The sequence below is a fragment of the Myotis yumanensis genome, unplaced genomic scaffold (assembly GCF_028538775.1).
Source record: "Myotis yumanensis isolate MYYU_CA2020_CCGP unplaced genomic scaffold, mMyoYum1.0.hap1 SCAF_19, whole genome shotgun sequence".
Lineage (NCBI taxonomy): Eukaryota > Metazoa > Chordata > Mammalia > Chiroptera > Vespertilionidae > Myotis > Myotis yumanensis.
Window position 1 is genome coordinate 28,193,351 of NW_027223770.1, and position 21,472 is coordinate 28,214,822.

Sequence of the window (21,472 nt, forward strand, 5' to 3'; positions counted from 1 at the left end):
TGGGTCCCGTGGGTCCCCAGCTCTGCCTGAGGTCAGCGGGCCTCGAAGGCTCGTGTCCAGGCCGGAAGTGAGGAGGAAGCAAACGCCCCGTGCGTCCCCCTGTCCTCCCAGGGGTCCCGCTGTAGGGGCAGCTGGGGCATCCGGGTGGGGGGGGGGGGGCATTGACCCAGATTCTGCAGGCCGACTCCCAGCATGCACCTCTCCTACTGCCACCCCAAGTTCTCACACCCGTGATCTGGGCGGGGCTCCCTTGAGGGTCTCCCAGGACTGCAGTGATTGGTTCCAGGACGGTCACATGGCCTCAGCACATCCAATCAGAGTGAGCACCAGGGTTTGACCAGGGCCAATAGGAAAGGCTCTTAGCTGCCACTGGCTCTGCCCTGGCTGCAGCGGTTGGTTCAGAGATGGTCACCTGACCCCCACATGGCCAATCGGAGTGAGCACCGGGGTTTGTTTGTCCAGGGCCAATGGGAAAGGCTGCAGCGATTGGAACCGGGAGGCTGGATCACACTGTGCCTGAAGCCGGCCCTGAGCTATGGAGGTTTCAGGTGAGGAGCCGGCCAACCCTCCCGGTGTTTCCGGAGCTGATCCGAGGTGGGTTTCTGTCGCTTTCGGCCTGAAGAGGTCTCCTGCATGAGGCCTCGGACAGATCGGGAGCTAGGATTGGGAGGTGAGCCCCTCCCAGCTGTGCAGCCTTGAACCTGGGCCCCCTGGCCTCAGTTTCCTCGTCCGTGAAAGTAGTCCCCACCCCGAGTGCTTGTGGGACACCCCACAGCAGCCCCAGGGGACACCGCTCACACCCAGAGCGGGGCAGCGATCCATGCGTCTCTCATCATTGATATTTCTCTCTCTCTCTCCCTCTCCCTCTCCCTTCCTCTCCTCCAAATGAATTTTTTTTAAAAAAAAAGCTATGCAGGCCCTGACTGGTTTGGCTCAGTGGATAGAGCATTAGCCTGCGGACTGAGAGGTCCCGGGTTCGATTCTGGTCAAGGGCATGTGCCTTTGTTGCAGGCACATCCCCAGTGGGAGGTGTGCAGGAGGCAGCTGATCAATGTTTCTAACTCTCTGTCCCTCTCCCTTCCTCTCTGTAAAATCAATAAAATAATAAAATAATAATAATAATAATAATAATAATAATAATAAACTATGCAGAAAGAGCCCTGGCTGGTATTCTCAGTGGTTAGAGCGTTGATCCACACACCGGAGTCTCAGGGTTGATTTCTGGTCAAGAGGGCACATACCTGGGTTTGGGGTTCGCTCCCCACCCCCAGTTAGGGCGCATGTGGAAGGCAGCCGGTAGACGTGTCTCTCCCCCCATTCCCCCCGCCCCCCCCCCCTTCAACTCTCTCTGCAAAGCAATGGGAAAAATACCCTCAGGTGAGGATTACCAACAAAAAACCGCTGAGAAGGAACTGTGAGCTCTCTGAGAAGAGGCGTGTTCGTGAGGCTCGGAACCCGGCCGCTGTCCTGACCCCACGCCGGGAGAGCCGAGCACACGGGGAGAAATCGATCTGCCGGATGGACAAAGGAAGCGTCGACCCCTAGATCAAGCCGTGCCTGAAGCCATCGCCCGGATGCTTTGTTGGAGGAGGCGGTCAGTTCCAGGTTCTGCACCAGCTGCTTTGAGTTGTGTTTCTGCCCCGGGAGACCGCGCTCGGAGAAGATACAGCTGCCTGGTGGTGTCTTTCATGCCGTGTCAGGTCTCTCGGGGGATGGGGAGCGGGAAGGAAGCTCGAAGACGAAGAAATGCATTTTTAAACACTGGCTCTGGCCCAGCCTTCCCCGGCGCTTTCCGTCCTTCTTCGGAGAAAGGGCCCCGCGTCCACACACAGCGCTGGGCGCCCGGCCTGGCCGGAGGGACCTTCTCATTCTCCCCGAGGACAGCGATGAGCCACCGTGTTTATGAACCCCGAGCGGCCAGGAGGGGGACGTGCTGTTTCTGCCCCGCTTGTCTGGGGAGCTGGCTCTGAGAGCTGCGCTGACAACACTCCCGCACGCGCCCTGAATTCTCGGCAAATCCCGGGGGAGCCCAGTTCTGTTTCTGCCAACAGCCCGCTCCAGCGGCTGGGACGGCCCTGCGCCCCCAGGGCGATGTCTGATCAGCCGAGCTGAGCACAGCCGCCTCTCCCTCGCTCCCCCTGCAGTGGGGGGGGGGGGGGGGAGGCAGCCACCCGTCCCTTGTGCCACCCGCTGACCCTCCCCGGAGGGTGTTCAGCCGACAGAACCGCAGAACTGGCTGCTAACAAGCCCGGAAGGAGGAGAGAGGCGGGAGGAGCCTCGGAGAAGTACTTGGGGTTCTTTGGGCTTCAAGGGCCGAGGCTCCTGCGTCCCAGGGGTGAGCTCTGAGCCCAGCCCCTTGAAGAGGGGGAGGAGGAGGAGGGGGAGGAGGAGGGGGAGGGGGAGGGGGAGGGGGAGGGGGAGGGGGAGGAGGAGAGGAGGAGGAGGGAGAGGGGGAGGAGGAGGAGGAGGAGAGGAGGAGGGGGAGGGGGGAGGGAGAGGAGGAGGGGGAGGAGGAGAGGAGGAGGGGGAGGGGGAGGAGGAGGAGAGGAGGAGGGGGAGGGGGAGGAGGGGGGAGAGGAGGAGGGGGAGGGGGAGGGGGCGAGGGAGGAAGATAGTTCCTGGAACTTAGCCGGTTTGGCTCAGTGAGTAGAGTGTTGGCCTGTAAACGGAAGGATTCCAGTCCAGGGCACGTCGGGTCAGGGCGTGTGCAAGAGGCAACCCATCGATGCGTCTCTCTCACCTCGACATTTCTCTGTCTCTCCCTCTCCCTTCCACTCTCTCTAAAAATCAATGGGGCCGAAACCGGTTTGGCTCAGTGGATAGAGCGTCGGCCTGCGGACCGAAGGGTCCCAGGTTCGATTCCGGTCAAGGGCATGTACCTGGGTTGCGGGCACATCCCCAGTAGGGTGTGCAGGAGGCGGCTGATCGATGTTTCTCTCTCATCGATGTTTCTAACTCTCTATCTCTCTCCCTTCCTCTCTGTAAAAAATCAATAAACTATATTTAAAAAAAAATAAAAATAAAAATCAATGGGAACATATCCTCCGTGAGGATCAAAACAAAAGAAACGGTAGCTCCTGGCCCTGGGCCTGAGCTCCTCTACGCTGGGCTCCTCAGGGGTCCTAACGGCAGAGCCAGCGGGCTGGTCCCCTGAGTGACAGGGGGCTTTGGGGGGCCCAGTCCCGCCTCTGAAACACCCCCCTGTGAGCGTCAAGCGGGAAGTCGGGGGAGGGGAGGTCACACGATGACCAAAAAGCCATCACTCGATGCACCCACCGTCCCTTCCTGGGTCACCTCTCAGCACCTTTGTTTCTTTTCAGCATCCGTGTGTGGTTTGGGCTGCAAATGCTTTTTACAGGCATTTCCATCTGCTTCTCATAAAAGCGCGTGTGGTGTTACATTGTTGCAATAACAAGCACATGTGGTGTTACATTGTTGCAATAAAAGCAGGTGTGCTGTTACATTGTTGCAATCACAGCAAGATGAACGGGCACCTCTCCGGTGACACCGCCTGTCTCAGGAAATCATTAATGAAACTCGGAATCAGTAACTGGAAACACGAGGGTGCAAAGGCTGGAGCTGAGTCTGCATCCGGGTCCCGGGGGGCAGGTGGGTGCAGGTGCAGGAGCAGGTGGGGGAGCCGAGACCACGTGTGAGAAGCAGACGGCCCCCAGGCCCTGCCCCGCGGAACATACCCCTGGTGCTCCTGGGAGGGGCAGGCCCAGACGCTAACAGAGACCACCCGTTTAGGCTCTTTTCTGTGGTGCTGGTTGTTTTGTTGATCCTCACCTGAGGATATTTTTTCCATGATTTCTAGGGAGTGGAAGGGGGGGGAAGGGGAGAGACAGAGAGAGAGAGAGACACGTCGATGGGTTGCCTCCCACACATGCCCCAACGGTTGCCGGGGATCGAGCCTGCAGCTGATTACGTGCCCTTGACCAGACTTGAACCCCAGATGCTCAACCACTGGCCACACCAGCCAGCCCAGCATCGGTTTCTATGGTGACAGGTCACCGGCTGGCCATGTGGGGGCCCCACCGCTGGGCTGGGTGTGTCTGAGGCCCCGGGAAAGCGGTCACTGCGCCCTCCAGCCCCCAAGGAAGGGCCGAGTGGGGACAGCTGGCCCCGAGTGGACACCAGCTGGGACAAGGGAGCCCTGTCCCTGGGAACTTGACCTTGGAGCCGGGACGTTCCGTCTCACGTGGACCAGAGGAGCTGTCGGGGCTGGGGGACAGGGGGGCGGCTGCTTTCCACTCGGCCCGGAGACGCCAGGAACTCGCATCCGTGGGAAACTGGACGGAGGCAGCCCCGGGAGGACCAGCGGAGGCGACCTCTCCTCCGGACACTGGCCGCCCGGCTTCCCAGGGTGCGCCCACCCGTCCGTCATCTAGTTCCCCCCCTCCCACCCGCCCCCCGAGTTCCCCGCTCCTTCTCCACGAGGGAGGGGACAGTCCCAGAGCTGAGGAGCTGTGTCCCCACGGAGCGGGGGGCTGAGGCCCAGGTCAGGTCCTGGCCCGGCTGCACTTACGCCCTCCCCCGGGCGTCCCGGGCGGGCGAGCCACCCCCTGTGCTTGGCTTTGACCATTGGCACCAGAATCTGTCCCTTTCTTTTTTACTCTTTAATTGATTTCAGAGAGGAAGGGAGAGGGAGAGAGAGAAACATCCATGATGAGAGAGAATCGTGGATCGGCTGCCTCCCGCACAGCCCCCTACTTGGGGATCGAGCCCACAACCCGGGCCTGTGGCCTGACAGGGAATCGAACCCTGACCTCCTGGTTCCTAGGTCGATGCTCACCACTGAGCAACACCGGCCGGGCCAGAATCTGTCCCTTTCCTCTGCCAGCCGGGCCTGCCTTTGTCCCCTCAGAGCCTGCCCATCTTCGCCATGTGAGGAGCCCTGACTGAGTCACCTCCTGCCCCTGCATCTGGGAGGGGAGCTGTGGTGAGAGGGGCTGGAAGCAGCTGTGGGGTCCCCTGGGAGTCTGGCTCCTTCACAGGCCCCTCCCCACCCACCGCTGTCCACTCGCCCTCCAGGCCCCGTCCCTCCACGAAGGGCCCAAGGGTCCCTGTGAGGAGGGGGCTGCAGCTGGGCCTTGGGGGGGGCGGGGGGGCAACAATAAAAAAGGGCCTCAGAGCGCCCCACAAGGCGGCCTTGTTCGGAGCGGCCTCCCGCCCTGGGGCTGGCCGCCCACGTGAGCAGGAAGGGGTGACCCCGGGCCGCAGGCCGCTGGCCCTGGCCATGTGGGGTCACCACTGGTCTATTTCTGGCTGCAGCTCTGGCCCTGCCGACCTCGGGTCCTTGAATGGGACTATTTGCGGGATGAGCCTCCTGCCCCAAGTCCTCCCTGCAGCTGGGCCTCGCCAGGGCAGAGGGGAGGCCGCAGGCGGGAGGGGCTGGACCAGCTGTGAGGGTAAACGTGGCTGAGTCCTAGCAACGCCAAGAGGCCCCCTGAGGACCCGGGGGCAGAATGACCTTCCTCTACAACCTGCCATGGCTCCCGGCTGCCGTGGAGGAGTTCCGAGCGCCCCCTCACCCCGGGGCCCCCTCATAACCACCTCAGTCCCCCCCCACCTTCCTGGGACTTTACCCTCCCCTCCACCTCTGTCCCCCTGCGGAGACCGGGAGCCTCGGGGGTGGGAGGTCAGAAGCAACAAATGAACAAACAAAACCAACCAGAACTCACAGACACAGACAGCAGGGGGTCACCGAGGGGAGGGGGTGGGGCGAGGAACAGCATAAAGGGGTCAAACATGCGGGGACAGAGAGATGGGGCGGGGGGAGGGGGGGTGGGCGTGAGCACACAGGGCAGTGGACATGCGATGCAGCGACTGTGCACGGAAATGCACGGACTGTGCAAGGCAAGGTCACCCCATGAAGCTCGTTTTCAAAAACCCGCAGCAGGGGCCTCGCGGCGCTGTGGCCGGGGGGGCGGATAAATGATGAACTGCGGGCAGCGTTTGGACCTGCTGGGCAGGGGGAGCACCATATGGTGCCCAGACGGCGACTCCAGGGTCAGAAGTAATAGATTCTCAGCTCCTCTCAGTGAGCAGATGGTCCCGGCATGAAGGGAAAGCGAGGAGGCAGGCCCCGCTCTTGGGAACGCATCTGCCCTAAAATCTGTCCAGGGTCAGCACTGGACAGTGTGGCTGCCCCCCTGTCCCCCGGCCCCGACAGCTCCTCCGGTTTGGAGACCACACACTGGCCGGTGTGGCTCAGTGGTTGAGCTTCAACCTAGGAACCAGGAAGTCAGGGTTCGATTCCCGGTCAGGGCACAGGCCCGGGTTGTGGGCTCGATCCCCAGTGTGGGGCGTGCAGGAGGCAGCCGATCCATGGTTCTCTCTCATCATGGATGTTTCTCTCTCTCTCCCTCTCCCTTCCTCTCTGACATCATAAAAAATATATATTAAAGAAACGAGAGAGAGAGAGAGAGAGAGAGAGAGAGAGACCCTCCAAAGGCTCCCAGAGAAGGTGAAGGGCCCCCCGGAATGCTTTCCCTGAGACTCCGTGAAAAGACCCCCCCATTTCTTATTTTTAAAATATATTTTGTTGATTTTTTACAGAGAGGAAGGAGAGGGACAGAGAGTTAGAAACATCCATGAGAGAGAAACATCGATCAGCTGCCTCCTGCCCACCCCCCTACTGGGGATGTGCCCGCAACCAAGGCACATGCCCTTGGCCAGAATCGAACCCGGGACCCTTCAGTCCACAGGCTGATGCTCTATCCACTGAGCCACACCGGTCAGGGCAGGACCCCCATTTCCACCGGCAACAAAACGACCCCCGGCGACAAAAAACAACAACATTATAAACAAAAATGACCGATGCCGGATAAGTCGCTACTTCCCTAGTTACGTGGCTAGTTATGTCTCCCCACAGCCCGTCCGACAAAGCCCCAGATGGTTAACGTTGCCGTGCAATGGTCCCCAAAGACGGGCCGAAGACGCTCAGGGGAATCCCAAGTGGAGGAATTAGGAAAAAATGGGGAGATAATTGGTTCTGGGTTATTCATGTTGACCCCTCCCTGTGCCTGGACCTCGGCCCGAGGAACCCCCCCTTCCTCCCGGCGGCGCCCACCGGCCCCCCACCCCTTCCCACCAGTAACTCAGGTCCGAGGGACACACCTGCCTCCCAGCTCCCCTGCGACCCCCGGGCCGCCGGCCTTCGCAGTGCTGTGTGCTTTTTAAAAAAAAATATCGACCTCCTCACACACTCCTGTCTAATATTTCTATTTAAGATGTAAACACACTGTTGCCAAAATGTAAATACGCTGTTGCAGAAGCGTAATTCCTCATCTGTGGCAAATATTGACAATTCTGAAATAAAACCGCTCCATCGCTCTTCTCTATGCTTCCGGGGAGACAGGAAACCACGGAGACGTGTCAGCCACTAAAAATTATATCATCTGTTTAAAGTGACAGCCGGGGACGGACGCGTCCTTGTTCCTCCGAGACTCACGCTGCACCGCGCTCTGCTCCCCCCCCCCCCCCCCACGCTGGGTGACGTTTGAGAGCCTGTTATTGATGGCTAGATTGTACTTCTCCGTAACAGGAAAATAGATAAACATAAATACGTATATCTGAGGTTTACATAAAATAAATTTTGTGTCTGAAAAGCTCCGAGTGTTAAAATATTCCCCCGGATTGAGTTGTAATCGCATTTCAGTAAGACAATTCTTCTAGACAACACACGTAGATTAAATGTTTATATAATGTGTGTGTTTATATCATAGGTAAATAGAAGTTAACATTTATGTAAGTATATCGCCTCTATTTTTATGTAATGCATGCGATAACTACTGATATGCATAATATACACGGGTTATATGCATATATTTATATAGTTTATGGATTTCAGAGAGGAAGGGAGAGGGAGAGAAACATCCATGATGAGAGAGAATCCCGGATCGGCTGCCTTCCGCACGCCCCCTACTGGTGGGGATCGAGCCCGCAGCCCGGGCCGTGCCCTGGACCTGAATCGAACCCCGGACCCTTCGGTCCGCGGGCCGACGCTCTACCCACTGGGCAAGCGCACACTTTTCTAAAAACAAATTCACGAAGGAAAACACTTTGACAATCTGAGGAGTCACCTACGCGGTGCCCGGCGAGTTAGAAAAGGGAAGGAGGAGACTAAGTTCTCGGGAGGGAATTTTTTTTCTTTTTCGGTGCCCTTGGCCGGAACCGAACCCGGGACCCTTCCGTCCACAGGCCACCAACGCTCTATCCACTGAGCCACACCAGTCAGGGCGCGGGAGGGGATTTTTGCAGGAAGAAACCGCCGCTTAGGAACCGCGGGGGTGCCTGCCACTCCCCGGGGCGCCCTGGCTCTGGGCGGGGCCGGTGGGCGGGGCCGGTGGGCGGGGCCTCTGCGCTCGGACTGCTGTTGAGTGACAGGTGCCGGGAGGCGGGGCAGGCTGGCTGCTGGGTGTTTGCAGATGCTGCTGCAGCGATTCCGGTCCAGCCGCCTCCTGCCCCGCAATCACGGGCGGGGCGGGATGGAAAGTCGCCGGGAGCGAGCCTGCGGGGAGCCGCGCCCCGGGCCGGCCGTGGGGTGAATGGACCGGCGGCCTGGCGACCAGTTCGCCGTGTCTGGGGTCTCCTTTTATGGGGGGAGGGGCAGCGGGGCTGCTGGACGCACCGTTACTGGAACTTAAATTCCCATGAACTCCCCTGGCTGGTGTGGCTCAGTGGATAGGGCGTCGGCCTGCGGACCGAAGGGTCCCGGGTTCGATTCCGGCCAAGGGCGGGTATCTCGGTTGCGGGCCCCTCCCCGGCCTGGGCCTTGGTCAGGGCGCCTGCAGGAGGCAACCCTTTGATGTGTTTCTCTCACATCGATGTTTTAATCTTTCCCTCTCTCTGCCACTCTCTCTCAAAATCAATGGGAAAATATCCCCGGGTGAGCATCGACCTCGGAACCAGGAGGTCAGGGTTCGATTCCCAGTCAGGGCACAGGCCCGGGTTGCGGGCTCGACCCCCAGTAGGGGGCGTGCAGGAGGCAGCCGGTCCATGATTCCCTCTCATCGATGTTTCTCTCTCTCCTTCTCCCTTCCTCTCGGAAATCAATAAAATATATTCTATGTAAAAAAGAACGGCTCTGGAGGCCAGGCCTCCCCAGCCCCCCTGCCATGGCCCTGCCCCTCTCTGCCCTCCCAGGCCCTTGTCGGCACAGGGGCCGGGGCAGCAGTCAGGGCTCAGCCCCGGGTGGTGCGTGGTCAGTGATGACTCATGCCCGTTCCCCAAAGAAATGCCGGGAACCTCCGTGCAGCCGGGAGGCGGCTTCCCGGAAAGGAGGGCGGACCAGGGGCTCTCGGCCAAGCCCGCCCCTCCCAGCGCCGCCGCCCAGCTCCAGCGGTGCTGGCTCCGGAACCAACGAGGCGGAATCCGGTCCAGGGCATCCTTGGAAGGACAGGCCCCCCTCCTGTGTGTGATGAGCCCGGGTTCACGGAGAAGGAACACAGTTTAAATCAGAAGGGGCAAAGGCGCCCGGCCGGCCTGGCTCAGGGGCTGAGCCTCCACCCAGGAACCGGGAGGTCAGGGTTCGATTCCCGGTCAGGGCACAGGCCCGGGTTGTGGGCTCGATCCCCAGTGGGGGGCGTGCAGGAGGCGGCCGGTCCATGACTCTCTCATTGATGTTTATCTCTCTATCTCTCTCTCTCAAATCAATTTTTTAAAATACATTAAAAAACACTAGTAGTTTTTTTAAAAAAGGGCAAAGGCATCTGTTGGGTTAAGGCCCTGGAACCTGAGTTTGCCCCGTTTCTCTCTCTCTCTCTCTCTCTCTCTCTCTCTCTCTCTCTCCCCCCCTGGCATTACCAGGTGGCAGCACCAGGGGGCGCCTGGCACCTTCGGGCCCAGTTCTCTGATTTCTGGCCTCGAGCTGCTTTCCTGCGCGCTCCCCTCCCTCCAGCAATTGAGGTGACTCCCGGGCCAGCGGGTGCTCACTCACTGCGCGGGGACAGGCGTCGCCCCAGGGACCAGGCTGCCGACCCCCCTAAAGGACGGACTGAGGCGGGGATGAGGTTCCGGAGAGGCAGGCAGGGGCACACACACGTGTACACACACAACTACACACACCGCACACACCCGCACCTGTGCACGGGCGGGCACACCACACACGTCCATCCCAGGAGGAGCAGAGCGCCCTGGGCTTGGAACCAGGGCCCCTTTCGGACCGGGAACCTCAGGCCCACAGTCTCTCTGGCCGCTCACCTCCCACCTGCTGACCAGGGCGGGAGGGGGGGGGGGGAGGGGTCCAGGCTCCTGCTCCCACAGCCGGTGCCAGCCGGGGGGGCCGCGGGGAGAGCAAGTGGGGGACCCAATCTTGCCAACTAGACAGAGGAGCCAGCGTGGAAATGTGACGCTAGAGAACTTTCTAGATTGGCATCCGCCTGCCCTGCCCAGGCCTCCCACGTGGGAGGGGCACAAGGAGCTTCCTGTCTGGGAGAGAGTGGGCGTGGCCAAGAGTGGGCGTGGCTGTGAGGGGCGGGGCTTGGGTCACAGCTGGTGCCCTGCATACGGCGGGGACCAGGCTGGCGTGGGGTGAGCAGGGCTCAGGGTGGCGTGGAGGGGGCAGGGGAGGGGGGCCTCTGCTCTCTCTGCCCCCGCACAAGCCCTCCTGGGGTGACCCCCATACAAGCCTTCTGGGGTGACCCCCGCACAAGCCCTCCTGGGGTGACCCCCATACAAGCCCTCTGGGGTGACCCCCATACAAGCCCTCCTGGGGTGACCCCCATACAAGCCCTCTGGGGTGACCCCCATACAAGCCCTCCTGGGGTGACCCCCATACAAGCCCACCTGGGGTGACCCCCACACAGGCCCTCCTGGGTGACCCCCGCACAAGCCCACCTGGGGTGACCCCCATACAAGCCCTCCTGGGGTGACCCCCATACAAGCCCTCCTGGGGTGACCCCCACACAGGCCCTCCTGGGTGACCCCCGCACAGGCCCTCCTGGGTTGACCCCCGCACAGGCCCTCTGGGGTGACCCCCATACAAGCCCTCTGGGGTGACCCCCGCACAGGCCCTCCTGGGGTGACCCCCACACAAGCCCTCCTGGGATGACCCCCACACAGGCCTTCCTGGGTGACCCCCGCACAGGCCCTCCTGGGGTGACCCCCCCCCCCCCCCCCCCCCCGCACAAGCCCTCTGGGGTGAGGAGGGTCCCCGCAGGCCCCCCTCGGGGTCAGAGATGCAAGCAGGGCTCCAGGGAGAGGGGCTGGGGAGACGCCTGTGCCCACCTGGCCCCTGGCCCTCGGGCAGGTGCAGAGGAGAAGGGGGACCAGGGGCCAAACCGCCCAGAGGCTCACATCCCATGAGCACCCTGCCTTCCGACAGGGGTGCTGTTCAGTCCCACGGTTGATTTCATTCACTGGGCGCCGCTACCATGGAGACGGGTGCCATAGCAACCCCCACGCACAGCTCCTCTGGGCGCAGGTGGGATTCCTGAGTTTAGGGCCATTTGGTCAGTAATTGCCCTGGAGAAGCAGGGTCGAAAGCCACTTAGAGCGGGAGGGCCTGGTGGTCAAGGGCCAGACCGCGTGGGGTCAGGAGGCACCCCGCCCGAGCCCCGGGCCTCGGGTCCCCACCACGGCCACCTCCAGGGCAGTGGGCAGCGGGAAGGCCGGGGCGCTGGGCCAAGCCAGGCCGTGTGGCTCAGAGGTGGAGCGTTGACCCTGGAACCAAGAGGCCGGTGGGTGGATTCTGGTCAGGGCACAGGCCCGGGGTGTGGGCTCCGTCCCCGGTGGGGGGGGTGCAGGGGGCAGCCAGGGGGTGATGTTCCTCTCTCACCCATGTTTCCTCTCTCCCTCCCCTTCCTCTCTCTCCAAACATCAGTAAAAACACACATTCTTTTAGAAAAAGACAAGAAGGTGCTGGTCACGCCCCCCGGATCCCAGACTCTGTCCCAGGGGCCCATTGAGGTTCCGGCTGTTCCTCCACCCCGACCCCCTGCCCCCCGTGGAGCACAGGCCGACCCGGGGCTGAGCTGATGACCTGGTCCTTTCTTTGTATTTTTTTAAAATATGTTTTTACTGATTTCAGAGAGGAAGGGATAGGGGGAGAGAGAGAGAGAGAGAGAGAGAGAGAGAGAGAGAGAGATCCATGGACCGGCTGCCTCCTGCCCGCCCCGCACTGGGGATGGAGCCCACACCCGGGCCTGTGCCCTGACCGGGGATCGAACCCTGAACTCCTGGTTCCTAGGCCGACGCTCAACCACTGAGCCTCGCCGGCCGGGCCACCTCACCCTTTTCTGACCGGGTCCCTGCTCACCCTCAGTCAAAAGGAACCAGCCCCGACCAGGGACAGGAAGTGACAGGCCTGCGGGGCTGAGGCGGGACGCGGGCCTGAGTGACAGGGGAGACTGTCAGGGCCCGGCCTCCGCAGCCATCCTCCCGCAGCAGCAGCAGCCGAGGCTCCCCTGCAGGGAGAGACTTAATTTATCGCTCGGGTCAGAAACAGCCCCGGGCTTCCCCCTCTCCACAGCGCGCGGGCGCCTGATGGATGCTGCTGGGACGTGGAGCAGACACCCTCCGGGGGCTTGTGGAGGAGCGGACCCACCGCAGGGCTGGGGGGGCGGGGGGGGGGCAGGGGGGGGCGGGGGGGGTGGGGGGGCGGGGGGGGGAGGGGGGGGGTAAGAAGAACCAGCAGTTCCCCGGCCGCAGACGACCTTGGGACAAGAGCACGCTCCCGGTGCACACGCAGGTGTCCCTCCCCCAGGACCGCGCCCCCTTCTTCTGGGATGGCTTCCCATCTGGGGGGAGACCCCCCTCCACTGTCAGTCCCGTCAGCGGTCTGGGTGCGGCCCCCGCCCTTTCCTATGTGAATCGCGTGGCTGGGTCCACATAATAGACGCACAGCGGCCCGGCCTCAGCATTATTGGGGTCTGGGCATGTGACCTCATTTGAACCAATCAGAGTCCTATCGGCGCTGGTGCTGGAGCTATTGGGAAAGTCCTGTGCGCGCGCTGTCTCTCTCTCTCTCATATATATATATATTTCAGAAGAGAGAGGGAGAGATAGAAACATCAATGATGAGAATCATGGACCGGCTGCCTCCTGCACGCCCCCCACTGGGGATGGAGCCTGAAACCCAGGAATCGAACCCTGACCTCCTGGTTCCTAGGTCGAAGCTCAACCACTGAGCCATGCTGGCTGGGCTTTTTTTTTTTTTTAAATCCTCACCCAAGAACTTCAGAGGGAAGGCAGAGGAGAGTGGGGAGGGGAGTAAGAGATCAACCAAGGACTTGTATGATGCATATAAGCATAAGCAATGGCCACAGACACTAGGGGGGTGAGGGCATGTGCTGGGGGGTGGGGTGGCCAGGGAGAGGTCAAATGGGGGGGGGGGGGGGAGGAAGGAGACGTATGTAATACTATATGTAATACTTTAAACAATAAAGAATTTTTTTAAAAATCCTCACCCGAGGATATTTTTCTACTGACTTTCAGAGAGAGTGGGAGGGAGAGGGAGAGACAGAAACATCAATGTGAGAATCATGGATCGGTTGCGTCCCGCACGTGCCCGGACCAGGGCTGGGGATAGAGCCTGCAGCCCAGGTACGTGCCCTTGACCGGAATCCAAGCCGGGGCCTGTGAGTCTGTGGGCCGCTGCTCTATCCACTGAGCCACACCAGCCAGGGCCTGTGCTCTCTCTTGAGTGTCTGGGAGGGAGGCCCTGCAGGCCTGACCAGGTCACAGCCGGACACCAGGCGGGGCCTGAGGTTGAAGGCCACACAGAAGAGGGCAGAGCCAAGAGGGAGAGGGACAGCTTCCTGCCCCAATGAATCCCGCCCGAGGCTGAAATACACAGATCCCTGGGTTTGTGAGCTGACCAATCCCTTTCCATGCTGCCCAGAGCCTGACTTTCTGCCCCTGGGTACGGACCTGGGGGGTGGGGGGGATTAACCTCTGACAGTGAAGCCGTTCCACACCCCTCCCCCCATGAGACTGCACCTGAGAATGAGGTAACCAAGTGCCCATTAGCAAGCCCTTCGTTAAAAGCCAAAAGAATCCCCGGACTTGGACGCTATGCTATTGATAAAGAATTGCTTGTGAGACCCCACGAAAGTGCTTCAGCACCTTGGACAAGGGCAGCTGGAGGGAACCCGGCCTCTGGTGGACTCAGACAGGGCCACGCGCTGTGGCTCACCCACCGGCCTGTGCCCCTCGGGGGGCATTTCCAGCGTGAAGATGGGCATTGAAGAAGGAGAGAGAGAACCCCAGGGCGGGCGGGGCCGGCCAGTGCCCACGGCCACCGTATCTGTGTGTCACCTAATGTTTCGTTCACTTCCTCCCCTAATTAAGACTCAGACAACCGTTATAGTTAGAATATAAGATGGGACAAAAAGCCCTGGCCCGTGTGGCTCGGTGGATAGAGCGCCGGCCTGCGGACTGAGGGGTCCCAGGCTCGATTCCGGTCAGGGCACATGCCCGGGTTGCAGGCTCGATCCCCAGTGGGGGGCGTGCAGGAGGCGGCCGGTCAGTGATTCTCTCTCATCATTGATGTTTCTCTCACCCTCCTCACCCTCTCCCTTCCTCTCTGAAATCAATAAAAAATATTTTTTAAAAAGATGGGACAAAAAAATTCAAGTCGTTTTAAGAAATAAAAATAGCCCAACCAGCGTGGCTCAGTGGTTGAGCATCGACCTATGAATCAGGAGGTCTCGGTTCGATTCCCAGTCAGGGCACAGGCCCGGGTTGCGGGCTCGATCCCCAGTGGGGGGCGTGCAGGAGGCAGCCGGTCAGTGATTCTCTCTCATCATTGATGTTTCTCTCTCTCTCTCTCTCTCTCTCTCTTCCTCTCTGAAATCAATAAAAATATATTTTCTAAAAAAATAAAATAAAACGTAAGGGAGTTTACATGACATTTTAAGGAAGCGTGAACCGGCTCAGCGAGGCAGCCTGAGTGCTAAACTGCCCTCCGCTGGCCAGGTTCTCCCGGGAGTTTCATCTCACACAGAGCACGTCGGATTACAGGGCGGCCCAGCTGGCTAAGGCGCCGTGGGGTTTTCTGTGCTCGTGAACTCCCGGGTGGGCATATTTTTCTGACTTTGATCTTCTAAGCACACCGAGGTTGGAGAATGAAGTGATTCTCTCTTCACTGCCACAGAATTGCCCACTCAGAAAAGCGCACACAGAAAATGGAACTGTCTGTTTTTATTTTTTTTAGATCCTTTGTTAGCTTTTACATAATGGAACTTAACTGAAGGTTAATATGTAAGAGGAGGCAAATTGAAATGCTTTTGCTGTACAACAGAGCCATGGGAGATAACAGTAGAAATAGGCGTTTCGCAACGTGTTCTCGAGAATTCTGAATTCTGGGCCCTTTACCAGGTGTACTGGTTACTAATGCGGATTAACCATCAACCGGTTACTAATGCGGATTAACCATCACCCGGTTACTAATGCGGATTAACCATCAACTGGTTAATAATGTGGGTTTTTATCAATAGATGGGGTTACACATATGCTGATAAATATGTGATTTGACATGTGTGCTATTTTGTTGTATTAACAACAAGCTTCAAAACTTCCTATGTCAAATTTGCTGAAGGTGTTAACATCATAGATATTTTTACGCTTAAAAATGTCAAATTTCGTGCCAAAAAAAAGAGCATTTGCGGGGAGTTTTAATTCATTACTTTATTTTGAAGAAAAGTGCTGCTGAAAGTGATCGTATACTTTGGGAAGCTTATGGTGAACATGCTCCATCTCATGATACTTGTGAACGCTGGTTTAAACGCTTTAAAAGTGAGGATTTCGGTGGGAAAGAACATCCAGGTCAACCAAAAAAGTTGGGGCAACAAGGCCGGCAGAGGGGGGCAGTGAGGGGCAACCATGCTGGTGGGTGGGGGGAAGTTAGGGGCGACCATGCTGGTGGGGGGGCAGTGAGGGGTGACCATGCTGGTGGGGGGGGCAGTGAGGGGTGACCATGCTGGTGGGTGGGGGGAAGTTAGGGGCGACCATGCTGGTGGGGGGGCAGTGAGGGGTGACCATGCTGGTGGGTGGGGGGAAGTTAGGGGCGACCATGCTGGTGGGGGGGCGGTTGGGGGCGACCAGGTCTGCAGGGGGGCCAGTTAGGGGCGATCAGGCAGGCAGGTGAGCAGTTAGGAGCCAGCGGTCCTGGATTGCGAGAGGGATGTCCGACTGTCCCCAGGATCAGGCCTAAACCGGCATCAGACACCCCCCAGGGGTCCCAGATTGGAGAGGGTGCAGGCTGGGCCGAGGGGACCCCCCCCACCTCCCATGCACGAATTTCGTGCACCGGGCCTCTAGTCTCTTATAAATAAAATTTTAAAAAAGATGATCACTGATAATCTCTTATAAATAAAGATTATCACTTCTAATCTCTTATTTAAAAATACCTGAGAGAGGGGCAGCAGGACTGGGGGGTTCAGATTCCCGGGTTCCCCAACTTTCCAGTCCTCTGCCCCCCAGGATCCTGGTCCCCCCAGTTCCCAGCCCCCCCAGTGCCCCAGGATCTCGGTCCCCCAACCTCCCAGTCCTCTGTCCCCCAGGATCCTGGTCCCCCAGTTCCCAGCCCCCCCCCCCCCCCCCCCCCGCCCAGTCCCCAGGATCCCCCAGTCCCAGGATCCCGGTCCCCCAACCTCCCAGTCCTCTGTCTGCAAGGACCCCGGACGCCCCAGGGCCCCTCGATCCTCCAGGCCCCCCGAGCCCCCAGGGCCCGGGCCCACAGAGCCGCGCCCGCGGCCCACGCTGCGCCCGCCCTCCTTCCGCCGAGCGCCCGCCGACCCGGGTGCAGGTGGCGCACGATCCGGCGCCGCACTTTCGTCAGCGCCGCCGAAGGCCACCCGGGAAAACCGGTACGAAAAAAAAAACGCTCTCCCTCCCGAGCACGAAAGCTCCTGCCGCGGAGGCGCCCCCGCGTGCCAAGGGCTGGGTCCGATTTATTTTCCAGCGGCTCCCACGGCTCCGAGGGTTGGCGAATCTGCCGCACCCGTCCGCCGGAAGTGGGGCGGCCCGTCACCGGAAGTCCCGCGTCCTCCATTTTGTTGCCCGCTATGGCGGCGGCGCCCGGATCAGGGCCGGGATGCGGCACTTCTGACTGAGGGGCCAGGTCAGGCGGAGGCGTCGGGGGCAGCGGAGCGGCGCGCGGCAGAGCCAGCCGGGTCGCCGGGGACGCTGTCATGTACGGCGCGAGCGGCGGCCGCGCCAAAACCGAGAGGAAAAGTGGCGCGAAGGAGGAGGCCGGGCCGGGCGGCGCCGGCGGCGGGGGGAGCCGAGTGGAGCTGCTGGTGTTCGGCTATGCCTGCAAGCTGTTCCGGGACGACGAGCGGGCCCTGGCCCTGGAGCAGGGGCAGCACCTCATCCCCTGGATGGGGGACCGCAAGATCCTCATCGACAGGTCGGTGCCTCCCCGCCCGTCGCTCCGTCCTCGCCGCGCCCGGGTGATGTCGTCTGATGTTGACTTGGGGGCCGGGCCGGATCGGGGTGTCCTGTCCTCCCAGCCCCCGGGGTCGGGAGGAGGAGGAGGAGGAGGGGGACGGTGAAACCTGCCCGAAGGCTCAGGCGGGAGCCTGGCCGCGTCTCTCGCCGGCGGGGTCGGCGCTGCCCCCGCGACCCGCACCCCGGGCGGGAGCCTCGGTCCGGGGCGCCCGTGTGAGTGACGCTCGCGGGGCTGTGGCCCTGGATTCCCACGCAGTCCCCCCGCCCCCGGCCCGGCCCGGCTGGGGTGTCGGGCGAGTTGGACGGATTCCGGCGGCGGCGGGCGAAGGTGCCCGTCGGGGTGCGGCGCCCCGGGACGCGGACGCGCTTCTTTTCAGATCAGACCCGCGCCTTTGCGCCCCGGGCCCCCCCGCCCGGGGCCGGTCCCTAAAGACGAGCTCGATTGGAAGAGGGTGACGTCACAGGGTGCAGGGCGTTTGCTCCCCTCCACCCGCCCCCCGTGTTTTCAGTCCCCCTTCTTCTCCCCTCCTCGGGCCTTTCGTTGATTGGCTTGGTTGCATTGGGGCTTGGGTGTTTTTTGGGGTGTTTTTTGGGGGGAGCCGTTTTGGCGACTCCACTGCTGGGGCCCGGACTGAAACTGTGACCGTGACCACCAGCCATTAAGTTGGGGACCCCCCCCCCCCCAGGGCTGCCCTCCGAGCCGCCACGTGGACGCGCTCAGGACCCCTCGGCCGCTCCCGCCCTGACCTCCCGGTGGAGTCGGAGCTGGACCAGAGGACGGGGCTTGGGAAGGGAGGTCAGGCCCGTCTCCGTCTCCCGGAGGCTGTGGCCGCGGGTGGGCAGCGGCGCCGGCAGCGTTGGCTGGGACCGTGGGTGGCGCCATCCGAGCCCCGGGCCGCTCTCCCTCGTCCCGCCCGGAGGGAGGCAGGTCGCCCGAGCCGGTGGGGAGCAAACGCCGCGCACGTGCCTGTCACGTCCTTAAACGAGGAACCACGTTTGTGCCTTGAGGAGGTTTGCACCAAAGTAAACGCCGTCCTGCAGCCGAATGAGACGCAGTCGCCTCGCGACCCCGGGCGTGTTGGCCTTCTGCCTTGAAAATGCCCTTTTTGGGGTCCTTCTTGCGAAAGTCAGCGTTAAACATCGGCCAGCTTTGGTCTCTGGGTTCGCCTTAGTGACCCCAGCGCTGCCTGGACGCGGAGGTGAAATTCGCAGGCTCAGTCCTTGGCCGCGTTAGTCCGTTATCTGAAGGCGCAACAGGAAGGGCCTTTCTGAGTCCCCACGCGGCCCGCGGGCCTCTGGCCCTGCCGCTGGCCGTGTCCGTGCGGCTGTGTCCGGCGCCGATTCCCGGGCTGAAGGGCAGAAGCGCCCGGCCAGCGAACCTCCTCGAGCTGCATGTGCCTGTCGTGTTGTGTGTCCGTGTGTCTCTACCCCGTAACCCAGCACTTATCTCCTCAGCCAGTGGCTAGGGGCCACCTAGCCCAGATTTTACTCCAATGGACCACGTTTCTTGGGTGAAGATCTCTCCTGAGAGTCGGGACTAGCAGAGAGAAGGAGGAAATGTCCAGCGTTGGGTTCTTTCGGATAGGTATTTATGGACTCGGTTTGTGTGAATGTAAGCTATGATACTTGACTTTTCAGAAAAATATTTTTTTTTTGCAAATGACATTAAATAGTTGAGCAAACCATAAACGGTAAGAACTGCCACCAAGTGGATCTACCATTTATGCTGTTAAAAGATTGTTTACCTTTAACTATAACTTTTATCATATTGTAGAAAAGAATTTAGACTTTGTTAAAATAACTTGAGTTTGCAAGTAGGTGAGATGTGGCTAGCCAAATTAAGTATAAATCAGAGAGTAGTTCTTATGTTTGTTTTAATACTTTATTTCTTTATTTAATTGGTAAGTACGTATACATAAAAGCTCACACACAAACCAGCCTCGACGTTAACTTCTCTCCACTGACCAGCGTGTTCCTGTTACAGATACGATGGGCGCGGTCACCTGCATGACCTTTCTGAGTACGACGCCGAGTACTCCACCTGGAACAGAGATTACCAGCTCTCGGAAGAGGAGGCGCGAATAGAGGCCCTGTGTGATGAAGAGAGGTATTTAGCCTTGCATACGGACTTGCTTGAGGAGGAGGCAAGGCAAGGTACTGCTCAAGAAAAACTTACTTAAGCCACAAACGTTTTAAATTTTTAAGTATTTAAATTTACTCCCATTCATTTTTTTATACTCACTCTTTCTGATATTATCTTGACAGTACCCAGTGGATTGGAAAAACAGGCGTCTTTGCGTTCTGGGAGGACCTCAGGATAGTTTATATATAGAGCCACAGAGACTTTTCCCAGCTTTTGAGGGCAGACTGGGATTTGACAAAACAAAAACCAAACTCTTTAACTGTTCTCCTTTAACAGTATCGTATGAACTACAATTGATGTTCTTGTCTTTGCCTTCACAATCTTTAATGCAGTTCTTAATCCCAGATTTCTCAGCAGGAAGAAATTTTCCACAAAAGACGTGTATTCTGCTGTCTGTGGTAAAATGTACTGGCAGAAGTACACGTCGATAGATGTGAAGTGGGAATTTTTAAACATTGCCTCGAAAAGAGGTTGAAAAAGTGTGTTTTATGCTTTACTGATAGCTACGACTTTAGAAATATATGGAATTTTCCTCAGTAAATTTCTATGTGTAATAAAGTTCTCATTTTTATTCAAGAGGAAGAATATAAGCGCCTGAGTGAAGCCCTCGCCGAGGACGGGAGCTATAACGCGGTGGGGTTCACGTACGGGAGCGACTACTACGACCCGTCCGAGCCAACCGAGGAGGAGGAGCCTTCCAAGCAGAGAGGTGAGGCGGCCTGGCCCGGGTGCGGGCTCCTTCCAGCTCTCTCTCTCTCTCTCTCTCTCTCTCTCTCTCTCTGGATTTGCTGAAGTGGTTTTGCTTGTGGAATAGAATGGAAAACTGGGAAATGTTTCTAGAAGAAACGATAGGAAAAAGGGAAAGGACCAGTCACTGCTCCCTACGTTGCTCTTTATGTCGGTGCCGCCTCCTGGGCACGGCCCTGAAGGTGTGTGTCTTCTTTCTACACAGAAAAAAGTGAGGCCGACCATGTGGAGGAGAATGAGGAGCCCTTCATTGCCCCCGTGGGACTGAACGTGCCGCCGGACGTGGAGCTGGTATGTGCGGGTCTGCCTGTCCCTGTCCTGTTAGTCACGGTCACTGCTTGTTTGTTTACTGATTTATTGTCTATATTTTCCTACAAAAAAGGAGGACACTTGTAAGAGCCCTTCCCAGGACAGAAATATTAGTCAGCAGTCATGACACCAGCTGCCAGGTTCCCATGCATCCTCCTCCCTTTTCCCGTTTCACAGGGAGGAGGAGGCCATGCAGAGCGAGTCCAGCCCACAGAACGCTCGCTCTGCGAGGCCAGCTTCCCTATTGCTTTTCCTCCTTACGACCACCAAGGTTGGAGTTCAGAGCCGATGGGAAGGAACTCAGGGTCAGGCTATTTTCAGCATCTCACTTTACCTTATTCTAAAACACGGGGACAGCACCACGCTGGCATCTTCCGCTGTGTGTTATCAGACACTGTCAGGAAACAGGAGGCAACCTGCGGAAAACAGTGTAAAGCTCTCACCCAAAGCGTGACAGTGCGTCCACCTGCATGGACGCAGGTCCTGATACGCAGGCCTTACGCTGACCTGAGCTGTCGGTCCCTCCAGGCGCTCTTGCTGCAGCTGGTCCTGCTTGTTCAGGGCGAGACTGCGGGGTGAGGGCCCGGCAGTCCCCTGGGTTACGGCCCCGCTGCCTGAAAGTCACGCGTGAGCTCACGGAGAAAAGCCAGGGTCATTTATGCACTTTCTTCTTTAACGAGGTGATGACTTCGCTTGGGGTTCACCTCTTTAAGCCTCACCTGAGGATATGTTTTTATTGATTTGAGAGAAACATCAATGTGTGAGAGAAACAACATGGGTTGGTTGCCTCCTGTCTGGGCCCCGACTGGATGGAACCTGCATCCGAGGTCCACGCCTGATAGAAAGGGGACCCCGCCTTGTGGTGTAGGGGATGCT

At 59.2% G+C, this 21,472-nt stretch overlaps 1 protein-coding gene across 4 annotated transcripts in view; it reads left to right on the forward strand.

Annotated features, from left to right (window-relative positions):
- Positions 1-17,016: 17,016 nt before the first annotated feature.
- Positions 17,017-21,472, forward strand: part of SFSWAP (splicing factor SWAP) — a 28,058-nt gene continuing 23,602 nt past the window's right edge. Inside the window, exons 1-4 of one of the 4 annotated variants that reach the window (XM_070399592.1) lie at positions 17,017-17,356; positions 19,382-19,551; positions 20,118-20,249; positions 20,493-20,578. In XM_070399592.1, coding sequence (XP_070255693.1) covers positions 17,139-17,356; positions 19,382-19,551; positions 20,118-20,249; positions 20,493-20,578 — 606 coding nt within the window. In that variant the 5' untranslated portion in view covers positions 17,017-17,138. Of the gene's footprint in view, positions 17,357-17,415; positions 20,250-20,492; positions 20,579-21,472 lie in introns of those variants that run through there. The other 3 variants (XM_070399595.1, XM_070399593.1, XM_070399594.1) reach the window with 3 other exon arrangements.